Source organism: Hippocampus guttulatus, chromosome 7 (assembly GCF_054856545.1).
Source record: "Hippocampus guttulatus isolate MCC_2025c chromosome 7, RoL_Hgut_1.0, whole genome shotgun sequence".
Taxonomy (NCBI): domain Eukaryota; kingdom Metazoa; phylum Chordata; class Actinopteri; order Syngnathiformes; family Syngnathidae; genus Hippocampus; species Hippocampus guttulatus.
This window is the reverse complement of record NC_141267.1, coordinates 15,471,079-15,483,871: the sequence shown is the minus strand read 5'-3', so window position 1 is coordinate 15,483,871 and position 12,793 is coordinate 15,471,079. Positions and strand designations below refer to the sequence as shown.

The following is a 12,793-nucleotide window of genomic DNA, read 5'->3' as shown; positions in this document are numbered from 1 at the left end:
TAGACAATTTTACAATGCTAATAATAATCATAAAATAATTTGAAATAACTTTTCACCTTATAGCACCATGGTTTGAATTTGGTAGGGCACTAACTGAAATGGCATGAATGCAAAATATATTATTTTCAGGGAAATAATGTGCACTCAAAACCAACCAACCACACAAACACAGGTGAACTCAAAGTTTCAAGGCAGTAAACTTGGATAACATTTAAAGTTGGACAAACTAGATGCTTTAAGTTTTGCTTTAGTAAGAGTTTGCTTTCACAACAGTTTCCAGAGCTGTTGTCGCTTGCATTGCAGTTTCATTAAAAAAAAATTAATCAAATTTTCATTTCTTTGAACATGTTGCAAATGCTTTGGCACATCCATGCAATTGACTATCTACCCATTCACTCAATTGCTTGATTGGTGGGGCAGTGCTCAAATTGCCCAAATGGCAAAATCACACCCTCCGAATGAAGAAAAGTGTTCCCTTTTTTTCTATTTGGTCTGCCATGACATCATTGTGAAACTGTGAGGGGAGCACGAGGTGTTCAGTGTTGCAAAACATGCCCGTTCCACTGTGAAGTGACATCCGAGAAAATGAGGCAGCGATGCCGTGACGCCTCATCCCACCAGCGACACCTTTATGCATCACTGACTTATAATGCTGATGAGATGTGAGACAAGCCTGAGGAGAGGAGCAACCGATTACTTCCACTATGGCGCAGCATTTTTTTTTCCAACTTCAGTCAAAAATTTTCTAACACTCCAGACCATCAAGGGTTTGAAATAAGGGTCTACCCTGACTTTTTCACACACACGCACGCACGCACACACACACACACACACACACACACACACACACACACACACACACACACACACACACACACACACACACACACTCATTTACTGACAGCGATTGTTTTGACATTTGCAGATATCTATATGGGGAATCACTCTTATTGATCGCAGTAGAGAATATTTTTACAAATGAGCTAGGTCGTGTCAGTGTTCGCATATCAACAAGTGCACACAGCCAGGCTCAATGCAAAATGACCCACCCAGGGGATCCTTTGGCTCCCCACCCAGCGGTTTTGAAGTCTTCCTGGGCTTAAGCGATCGACCAAGGCTTCCTTCCTCTGGCCGTCCAGGGTGGTTAACAAGAAAGCAGAATGAAATGGCAGCTGCTGAAATTGTATGTAACTTTTTTACTTGGATCACTCTAATAGCGTGACCTTTATTGATTTCTTGTCTCCGCCTTGGGCCCTGCAAAGCACTAATGACATTGGTCAATAAAAACCATGAAGTGGAAGTTCTTTACCGCCTGTGCCCTCGACCACTTCCCTAAAAATAGTCTGAGATGCAGGGAGAGCGAAGTGGCGAATGGCAGCTCGGGGCTCTTGTTCTACAGGAGGGCCTCAGCTTGCTCTCGACACATGCAAGCCGGCCAATACGCTGAGCCGTCCGCTTTAACATTTCACTTTCATCCCGACCCAGCCAGCTCCCATTCAGAAAGGGGCCCTGACACATCCAAGCGAGTAGCCTGCCTCCTTTAATCAATACATTCGGAATGGGCGCCAAATAAAGCCAGCAAATCGTTCGGCCTCTGCGTCTGGCGTGGTGCTCTTTGGGAATGTGCTGCATAAAGGAATTCCTATTCAAGGAGAAGATATTAACAAGTGACCTGCCCCCCACCAAACCAAGACCACTTGTGTATCGACTATACTGTCAATGTCCGCCTGCTGTCGTCTTTCTACAGCCGTGCAGTCCGTTCAGTGGAGCAGAAAACCATACTACGTTCATCGAACTGACTGAGACTTTGCTGTTCATAGGACGACATTGGCATCCGATTAAGACACTAGTTGCAATGGCTGTGCGCTACTAGTATGGAACGCTGTTTGGGCATTTATTCAATATCTTTTAGCGTCAGCTTGATATTCAAGCACTCGTATGCTCTTTGTACTCACAAGTAAGTGTTATGCTTTGTGGAAACAGAGCACAGGACCCACACGCAGACACAATGAACTCTGAATGGTTTATTGCCAAGAAGTGGGACAGGTCTAGGTGGCAGGAACTGAAAGGGAGTCAAAAAGGACCAAGTCAAGGAGTACAGGAATGCTGGAGTGTAGCAGCTTGGCAGGAGCGAGTACGGCAGGAAAGAACACTGACGACCTGGCATACAGGTGGCTGTTCAGGCTGGCTTTTATGCTGCAAGTGGCTGATGAACAAAAGACTCACAGGTGTGTCAGAGACGCCCAGTCCACACTGAAAAAAGGAACAACAAAAAGGAAGTGGCGACACAATGGACAAACAATGCATCCTAACAGTAAGACTATCTATCTATCTATCTATCTATCTATCTATCTATCTATCTATCTATCTATCTATCTATCTATCTATCTATCTATCTATCTATCTATCTATCTATCTATCTATCTATCCCTGCTGACTTCCTAAAGTATAGTAAAACATTGACCACTGGGTGTCGCCCAAGAGCGTCTAATATCGCTTGACTGCATGTCCCTTCCACCATTCTGCTCCTCTTTGCCTTCTTCTGTCTGAGCGCGTGTCCGAGTGTATGTCCGTGTGTGTGTGTGTGTGTGTGTGTGTGTGTGTGTGTGCGCGCGCGCGCGCCGGATAGAAAGTCAGTCTGGTTTCCAGCTGAGTGCCTGCTCTCTCGCACAGTGCGCGCGCGTTTGTGCGTGTGCGCGCGTGTGTCTACGTGTGTGCGTTGTCATTATTATCCACTCTGCTCCCAGCTCGAGAATGGCCAGATTCACTCAGACTGAAACAAGAAGGCAGCAGCAGCAGCAGCAGCAGCATCCTCCTCCTCCTCTTCCTCCTCCTCCTCCTCCTGAGCAGCATCCCGTTCCACACTCCTCCAGCCTGCTCCTCAGCGGACCGAGCCCGGCACCACTGCTCCTGATCCCGCACCACCACTTCCAGCACCACCACCAATACGTCCAAATCCCACTGTCCAAACCCATGAACGGCTCGGAACCCATTTCACTTCATCCGGAGAGCGGCGCCATGAAGGACCAGGATGCCATTAAGCTGTTTATCGGGCAGATTCCGCGCAACTTGGAAGAGAAGGACCTGAAGCCCCTCTTTGAACAGTTTGGGAAGATCCACGAACTGACAGTTCTCAAGGACCGCTACACCGGCATGCACAAAGGTACGATGGGTGACTCTCCAGCGCATTTTGCACATGAATTGTCATTTTAAAAGCACGTTTGTATCACTTTTACGCAATTACGAAGCAGATGTTTCCGTTTCTTCACGTAACGCTGCGTGTTACGCGCCGTTTGCACAGTTTACGCACACGTCCTTTCCGCTTTCGTGACGCTTGCTTTTATTTCATTTATATCCGTTTGAGAGCGATGAGTGGTGTTATTTTATTGCGCCCCCCGTGCCCCCACAACCGACCCTCCACCCCAAACACCCTTCGAACACACTCTTAAGTGGGGCAGAGGCGCTTGGAAAGGATACATTTTTAAAGAGCCAGTGCCATCTTTTCATCATTTATTCATCCATTTGCATTCTTTAACCTCATCCAGCGTGCCATATAGATGTATAGATATATAGAGAGGGATGCTAAAATCAGTTCAGAGGCATATAGCATGTAGAGGGGTGCCCTCCACCCCTCAAAGTGTGACAACATGACTAATGCCTCCATGGAGAATGGACCCCCCACACCCCTCCACTCCCCCCTCACCATGCTGCTGATGCCAGAGTGGGAGGCAGCATGGGTGTAAATCTACGCTGCTCTACGCTGTACACACTTGACAACTTCCACCTTCCGTAATGAAGTTGGTTACCAAGGGTAGGCCTGGGCATTTAAATCACCAACAGGGGGCTTTGAGTGTGGGTGGGTGGGAGGCGCGGGGGGGGGGGGGGGTTCATTTCCTGTAACGACTTCATCCCCTTTTGCACTCCATGACAGCATGGTGGATGTCATCTTCTCCATCACCACGACCATCGCCATCATTGCTTGTTTGGAGGCGCAAACATTAAAAAGTCAATATTAACATTCAGATTTGCAAATAGTGACGCTGGAGCCTTTATTTCATTATTTATTTATTTTCTCGACTTCAGATGGGCTGGCCCCTTTACTTGTACACATTATTTTTAAAATAACACGGAACACTCATACAGGCGTCATGGAATTGAGATAGGAAATTGAAAAAGGACCAGAGAGACACATTTTGTAGCTCCCACATCGTCACATGTCCAAGTCTGGACCCCACAACTCTAATCGTCTTTATCATCTTTGCTGGGGACTCTTTTGTGACATTCAAAACACTTTTAATCAGCTGTTAGATTTTGGTAGGTACCGCCATTTTGGTTCGCGACCGAGTTGAAATGAACAATTAAATATCCGTCGAAAGTGCTCATGAACTGAGATTTCTGTTTTCTTTCTTTCTTTCTTACAGTACTTTCTCTCTTCCCACGAAAATCCAAAGCAAAAGTCAAATGGTAGCAGACACCATTTCCAGGCCTCATACCTCATTAAGTTCTTAGATGACACGAGGACCTTGTTCTGCATTTGCTATTCCACGCACATGCACTCATACACTTTTCATTTATTCATTCATCGGCGTGTGATTGCGGGCTCGCGTGTGTGCAAACACGTACTGAAGTGTCATTGCCCCGCGTTGCGTAATGATTGCACAATTTAGCTGTCGAGTGATTGTGGCTCCATTGGCAGCGAACTTCAGCTTCTTAAGTGTGATTGGATGGAGAGGAGGGGAAATGGAGCTTTGAAAGGCAAACCGCTAAAGGTTGGGCAATATATGGCGAGAACAATATATTGTATTGTATTCGACATCTAACAGTTCATATTAACGTCACTGTCAATTATATCGTGATTTTTTTTGTGAAACAAACTTGCCTTAGTACACTTACTTTTACCTCAAGTAATTATTTGGAGGACTTTTTTTTTTTATGTTTGCATGAGTCATATTATTTGTACATACTCCTACTTAAGTGCGTTTTTTGTCTACTCTGTCCACCTCTGGCTCCAAACAACTCTATACAATTGTTTGGGATTACAAGGGCATGTTTTGTAGAAACGGGACAACATCTGTTGTGCTTGTCACAAGGCCTTCTTCACTAGTGCACTCGACTCTTTGCAATTTCTTATCTTCCTTATAAGGAATACACTAGGAAGACAACTCTTGGCGTTTCTCAGAGTTTAATGCAGTAATATAGCATGACCGCGACCACTATAAATGGTTGCAATTCCTTGAAAAGGAATTTCCTTCCACCCCTGAAGCCACTTTCACCTCATACAATTACATTTGGAAGGCAAGTAAGTCTATCACGAATAGACCCACAACAAAGCCTCAATAGCCTATGGTCAAAAAGACACAGGAAGTCTGCCATTTAGTTTTGAAGCCACAATTTCAGGCACATTTTGATAATTTGTAGACTCCCATCAAAAAACAGATTAACCCCAGACATTTTGTCTGACTGCTACAAAACGAGAACCGCATATGCTCGACAGATAGGCAATGAAAAATGTTGGCGCAGCATGCCAGCAAAATTTTGATGACAACGATGAAACGCGGAATTCGAATAACTCAAAATATCTACAAGGTCAGAGCGAATAAAATGTCTCAAGTGGGATAGGAAAGATCCACTCTTCATGTCCCTGTAAAAGGAAAATTAAGTATTTGACACACCTAGCCACATTTGAATGATAAAAATAAATAAATCAACAAATATGCCAAAAAATGTGACAAATGCGACTTCATCTTGCATCTTTCATATAGCTACACATTCCTACAGGTTCGAGCTGAAACATATGTTGGCTTAGAGCCTCTGGTGGCTGTATTATATCCCACTGAGCTTTGTGCTAGGCACCACCTAGTTTGTGCGCTAACAGTCTTCCAGGACTCCACTGGCATTCTGGTGGTGGCCCCATCACCCGCCAAATACATAACATTCATTTTTGGGGTGAAGGCATAGCTTGGTAACTAACGGCATGCTAGCGGTAGTTGACCTTGTAATAATAACTAGAAGCAACTTGCAATTGTGCCAGATAACCACTGATGCGAAAAAAGGCTTTTAATATACAGTAGTGGAGGAGGGATGACTTAATGCCGAGTGGCAAAATGCGTCACTTGTCGTTGTTTTAGCGATGCTCCACCGCAAAAAAATTAAATATATATAAAAAAAATCAGTAAATTGAAATAGTGGAACCCCCCCAGACACACACACAAAATCGTCACAATTCAATCTGGTGTAGTTCTCAGTCTTTTTATGTTTTCAGCAATGATCTTTAAACATGTATACTGCATTTAGAAACACATTATTGTATTCACTTTACATCAGTGGTCCCCAATCCCCGGTCCGTGGGTCACTGGGTACCTGGCCGCACAGAAAGAATAAATAACTTGCATGACTTCTGTTTTCTTCATTTCAGAATCTGAATGTTTTATTTAGAAAAATTACCGGATCCTTTGTTACATCCGTCTATAGTATGTCACTCTTGACCCAGGTTTAGGCGCGCTTCTCGGTCACGTGACAGGTTACCGCTAAAATAGTAGAACAAAACGAGCAGAAAACAAACGTCTTTGGAAAGGGGAAAAGCCCCAGCCAAGAGATAGAAGAGGACCCAACTACTTTCAAAAAAAAGGTTATATTTAATCGACAGTATCAGGAGTCCTACTTAAAATATGGATTTATCTCAACGGGAGATTCCCACGCACCAAGCCCACTCTGCCTGATATGCGGCAATGGTGAGTCGTATTTTTCATTTCCGGTGTATCTTATTATGAAGGCACGTTTAAACATTACCATAGTGACCAGAGAGCATTGCGGCCAGATAGGACGTTCCTCGTGTCATGGTTCGTGATTATTATTATATTTAGAAAATACCACAGTTTTCATGCAGGTCATATCATATTATTTTGTTGCATTTATCCGGTTTTAAAGGCCGGTCCCTGAAAATATTGTCTGACATTAGAACCGGTCCGTGGGGCAAAAAAGGTTGGGGACCGCTGCTTTACATGATCTTTACATGAGAGTTTTTACTTTTGATAATATTATCCTTACGTGTGTAATACTATATTTGGATAGTATAATCACAAAGCCAATGGATGGTCGCTCCAGTTGAAGTTAATCCTGCACAATAAGGTCCCTCTAAATGCTAATCAAAGTGTCTTTCTATTCTGCGACAGGCTAATTAGGTTTGTTTAAGCAATTTAGCAACTGACAATTCTTCACGTAATTAATGATACACAGTCAATCTTTCAGGTCGCTGTCCGTCTCTTACATTGTGTTTTTGTGCAGCAAATGATGGTATTATGCAAAATGGATTATACTGTATGGATCCTGATGGAAATAATGGTTACAACCCTTCACAAGGACACACACACACACACACACACATCAGCAATTAGCAGTAGTTCTGCACTTCTGATTGCAATTTGGTCCAACTTGTCCTTTTGTCTGTGATTTCCTTGCGTGTATTTTGCCCGTGGTAATCCGCGAGGGAGAACATGGAATTAGTTTGTAAAGCGTGATAATAATGCACGGCCATAATAAGTCGACTCGGGAGGATTAGCAAATGTGCATTGTCTGAAGCGGCGCTCCCTTGGGTGTTCAGCCGGTTGCCTCCCTAAACAGTGGCTGCCTCTGCCAATTAAATATTCCGTCTAGTCTGCCTCCTCCTCCTCCTCCTCCAATGACTAATTCTGCCCACGACGTCCGAGGCCTGCCAATTATTGTTGCCCAATTGGTATTAATAGGTAAAGGGTTTCCTCATGTAGAATACATCATAGATGGGGGGGAAAAAAAAACCCCCATCTCCCTTCGGCTCCAATTATAATTGTCGGAGTGTAGTGGATGTGCATATGCGGGAGATTAATTATGATAAACAAGCATGTATACTAGGGGTGTCACAAAAAATGGTTTGAAACGCAAAATTGTTTTTTTGATTTAAAAGATGCGAGTGCATTGAATTGAAACAAATCGTTCCTCTTTGTAATACTGTACGTCGAGACACATATCAAATCTTTTTGGGGGCGGGAAAGATATGTGAATTCGCAAGTACCCAAGTGCGACCGTGTAGGGGTCGACGATATTTTGAAATTGTAATACCACTAATCACCACTAGATTGCAGACATGTCTTACACTGGGTCTCATCGTGCCTAATAATTTTTGGCGGATTTGGAATGATATACTGGACAAATGTACTCCAGTACCTCAATAATATTGTATTAGAAATCGAAATTTGGAGTGAGTTGATTTTTGTGAATGTACAAAAAGAGTTACTGCACATAATGTTTCTTGTGAAGTACTTTTGTACCATCCTTGAATGGTAATTTTTATGTTAGAAAGTCCTATGCACTGGAAAAAAAATACACTGCATCTGTAGTTTGGTTCAAATCCTTTATTGTTGGGTCAGGTAAATGGATGGAAAAATGTATAATCAAAAAAAGACACATTAAGAGCACATACTGCATATTGCATTCATGCACATATTTTGTCCATATTTAATATATTATTTTTGTCATACATCTGGTTAGGAAGTATGCGGTCCTTTGTGACCGCCCCCAGTAGCACTGATGAAAAATTGAGGCCCCCTCCAGCATTTAAGTTGCCCTTCCCTGAACTAGATAGTGGGTCACAAAGACAGACAGGCAGTTAGTAAGGCAGACAGATCGACTGCCAGGCTGGAAGATGAGCAGAAAGACTCGGTACCTAGACAGGCATAAGGGGTGATAAGCAGAAGACGAAAAACTGGGACAAAAAGAATGGCAGAAGGGACCTGCTTGGAGACAGAAAGACAGGTAGGCAGATAGGTAGACAGGCATGAGGGTGGATAGACAGTCTTGGAGAGAAAAGCAGGGAGCTACTATAGATGGGAATGTGAGAGTAAGATGGGAATAAAAGGTCAGGTGGGATAGGAAAGCTACAAACAGGAAGCTAGACAGGCATTAGGACAGACAGGTTGGCACGCAGGCTTAGATAACGTAGGTAACGAGACAGAGACATGCAACAGGAAGGACGACATACAGGCAGATAGGAAGGCAGATCGACACAAGGTTTTCCTGAAAGAGAGACAAATGGCAAACTACTCAAGATGAGTGATAAGACAGACAGGCAGTTAGGCAGATAAGCGGGCACGTGTGCAGATCGGAGGACGAACAGACAAACAGGAAAGGACACCAGGTGGGAAGTTTGGCTGGTGCGCAGGCAGACAGGCGTAAGGTTAGTTATATATCGTTGCTCGAGAAACAGTGGTGCGAATGACCCAAAGTTCACTGTCAAACTAAACATAGAACAAAGACAATAGCACGTTGGGTATTTACAAGTGTAGAATAGCCGCAGAAAGATAAAACAATACTCACAGGTATACATTCTTCATCCTCTGTGAAAAATTAGTAATATTGCTGCGGTTTACTGAGGAGCTGTGACCGTCTCCGCGTATGTCCCTATTTCTGTAATATATTGTCACAGGAAGCTCCGTGTACAGTCAGGTCGAAAGATGGGCTGACAATGAGCCAAGCTGTCAATCAAGCTGGCGGAACGGCAAGAAGCACGGGTCCAATGGACCAAGCGAAGATGATGCGGTATCAATATAAAACCACGATGGCCGTGGTTGTTTGAATGTATTTGGCAAAGTCAGCAGAGATATTGCCTTTGACTGCAGCCTAGATGGAGCATATGAAATCATAGAATAATCTAATGAAATATTTATTCAAGTTTTTATTCGGTCCCCCTTCTGAGCCAGCACGATGGTGAGCGGCTTCTTTATAGGCTGCCACTCCCAATGAAACGCCCCCCCCCCCCCGCCCCCCAAAAAAAACACTGGAGGACATAAACAAGAATGTTTGGAAAGATTCATATCCATGCCTGTACTGTGACACATGTTGGTATGAAGCTGAATTTCATGTGGAAAATCAACTTTGATATGGCTCTGTGAATGTATGCATACACACATCCAATATTGCTTGTTTTATATAAAATGTCACGAGTGACATGGATTATACTGTACACGATGCTACATGATCGCGAGCAGGAGCTTGAGTTGGAATGAACATCCAATATTGAACAATGAAAGGTTCTTCGGTGATTATCGTGATTTCTTTAACTTCTCTGCAGATGTTGATCAAGGAAAAATTTGTAAGATCACACTGCTAAAAACTGTCACAGGTCAGCTTCATTGTTATTCTACTCCAATCCTGTAGGTGGCGGTAATGCGTGATGCAGAGTGAATGACGAGTGCCAAACAAATGACGAAGATTCAAAAGCTTTTATGAATAGCATGCAATGTTTTCAATCAAATTATAACATTGTTACGAGTTTTATATACTCGCCGGCATTCATTACTTCTGTCAAAGAAAAACAACCAAAAAAAAAAAGCACAAATATTACTGCAGCTAACTGAGCATTTGTGTCCGTCGTCTTCGTACATAGCATGTATAAATTTGTATTTTTTTGTACATTAATATCCAATCCCGTAAATGTACCGTTCATATAGAACTCCCACCCTTTCATGTTTTGTGCCGAGTTCTCGTCCCTCTTTCGGATTTTAGCATCACACTTCATTGAGCTACAGTCTCCAAAATAATTGCCAACGTCACACCTGACGATGCTTTCAACTTTTGCGGGATGTTTTTCCAGAACGATGCGTTCTGACGTTGGAGATTAAAACATAATCGTGTCTTGTCGCAAAGCATTTGAAAACAACTTTGCCAGTGAGTATTTGGCACTGGCAACATGTTCAATAATGAAATTTTTTCCGGCTCATTCATCAGTGTCTTGTGTCTCTTGGGCTCGTCTATATGCGTGCCCCTTTTTGGGAAATTGGCCCGCTTGATGTATTTTTTATGCGACAATCGCGTGCAAAACAGGAGACGACTAGCAGTTCGACTCATTTTCCCGCTTGTGCCTTTTTGTCATTTACAGTGCGGTGAGCAGCGCATGAAAAATAACCTTCTGCGATGTATTCGCAGTGTCTTATTAAAGGACAGCAAATTAATTCCGCCATAGCCGACGATGCCGAGATTGTCTTATTTTTGGCGGTTCACTTATCTCATCTGAAGGTGGACTTGGCAGAGGCGCGCTGCATTCTCATTCGCGCTCAAAGGTCACCGCTGTTGTCTTTCGTCGACGCAGAAGGGAAGCCTGTCTGTTTTGCATGGTTGGCCTATCAGAGAGGCCCATTGCCTTTGGAGCGGGAGGAGGATGAGGTGGGGGGGGGGGGTTGCCTTTCCCAGAACAGCATGAGCTCTTTAATGTCATGTTGGAGTCTGGCTTGATTCATTTCGCAAGATGAAGCAACAAGGGAGAGTGCGGGGATGATTTTAAAGGCAATGTTCGGTGGTATACTTTTAAATCATGCGATAAAGCCTTGGGGGGGGGGGGGGGCTGAGGGGTGTAATGCCTTGCCATCTGAGGGCTCTTGTTTTGGCCCCAAAAAGAAGAAACATTAATCACAGATCAGTCAAATTGGTTGTCAAATGGCCGCTCTTTTTACTTAAGTCATAATTTAGAGAAAAAAAAAGTTGAGGCGTGTATGTTATGTCTGCTCATGGAGGATTCTTTATTCTCATAGGCGTGAATGTGGTTCATTGTGCGATTGGGTGGCAACCAGCCTCGGGTTTACATTTTGAGAGGATCTTGGCAGATCATTGACACGAGAAAAATATTTCATATTTACATTCGAGGGTGCTTATTTTAAAGGGCTTGTAATTGAAATGGATGATATGGAAATGAAAATAGCTGATTATAAAGTGAATGTTGGCATTTCGGGAAGTTGTGGGCAATTACATTCCTGCTATTGTTTTTCTCTGTAAATTTTGCGGGTGGGCGAGTGGTTCGTGCGTCGACCTCACTGTGCAGAGGTTCGATTCCAGCTCCGGCCTCCCTGTGTGGAGTTTGCATGTTCTCCTCGTGCCTCCTCCTACATTCCAAAAACATGCATGGCGGGCTGATTGAACACTCCAAAAAATCGCCCCTAGGTGTGAGTGCGAGCGCGCATGGTTGTTCGTCTCTGTGTGCCCTGCGATTGGCTGGCAACCGGTTCAGGGTGTCCCCTGCCTACTGCCCGAAGACGCCCCGCGACCCTTGTGAGGATAAAGCGGACCAGAAAATAGATGGATGGATGGATGCCAATTTTGCAACAGAAAAGAGAGATATAAAGTTGACACAAGTGAGCAATTGAACGAAAACTATCGAAGCCTTTTCTTTGGATGTCTTTGACACCACAGCTTCGAGCTAGCAACCTCCAGGCTTTGTGAGCTTCATCATCCCAGTTTATTGAATGCACTGTTCAAATGTAAATTGTGGCCTATTGCTTTTGGTTTTGGGAATAAATGTAAATTGCCAGCAGTGAGGACTGTGGAAGCCCCTTTCAGTTCTCAAAATATAACCGACTTCGCGGCCGCAACAGAGGTAAACGAGGCAGATTCGCAATTTGAAATGAGTTTCAGCTCTGTGTGACGCGCCAAGCTACACAGTGCTGTTATAAATAGAAATGGTGTGGTATTTCCGAAAATGGGTTAAACTGCTGTCCCTGCGCTACTGGCATGACATCATTGATTGGCTCCCAGCGTTCCCCAAAACACTCTCTAACACTATCCATCCATCCATTTTGCGATTGCTCTTTTTTTGAATGTGACAGATACCGTACATCAGTGCAAGCAGCAACATGAATTGTCCTTGTTAGAGCAACCATTTAGTACCGCCCTCTAGCCCAATGCTGAAATTAAATAAATAAAACTGTTTTTTTTGTTTTTTGCAACATAATCAGGAGGATTCGTGTCTTTTTTTTCTCCCCTTTGCTGTTTG

The 12,793-nt window shown here is 43.7% G+C and overlaps 1 protein-coding gene across 4 annotated transcripts in view; it reads left to right on the top strand.

The window, feature by feature from the left end:
* Positions 1 to 2,730: 2,730 nt before the first annotated feature.
* celf5a (cugbp, Elav-like family member 5a) overlaps positions 2,731 to 12,793 on the top strand; it is a 228,117-nt gene continuing 218,054 nt past the window's right edge. For all 4 annotated transcript variants that reach the window (XM_086115175.1, XM_086115176.1, XM_086115174.1 and 1 more), the window contains exon 1: positions 2,731 to 3,163. In XM_086115175.1, the coding sequence (XP_085971301.1) occupies positions 2,755 to 3,163 (409 nt within the window). In that variant the 5' untranslated portion in view covers positions 2,731 to 2,754. The remainder of the gene's footprint in view (positions 3,164 to 12,793) is intronic.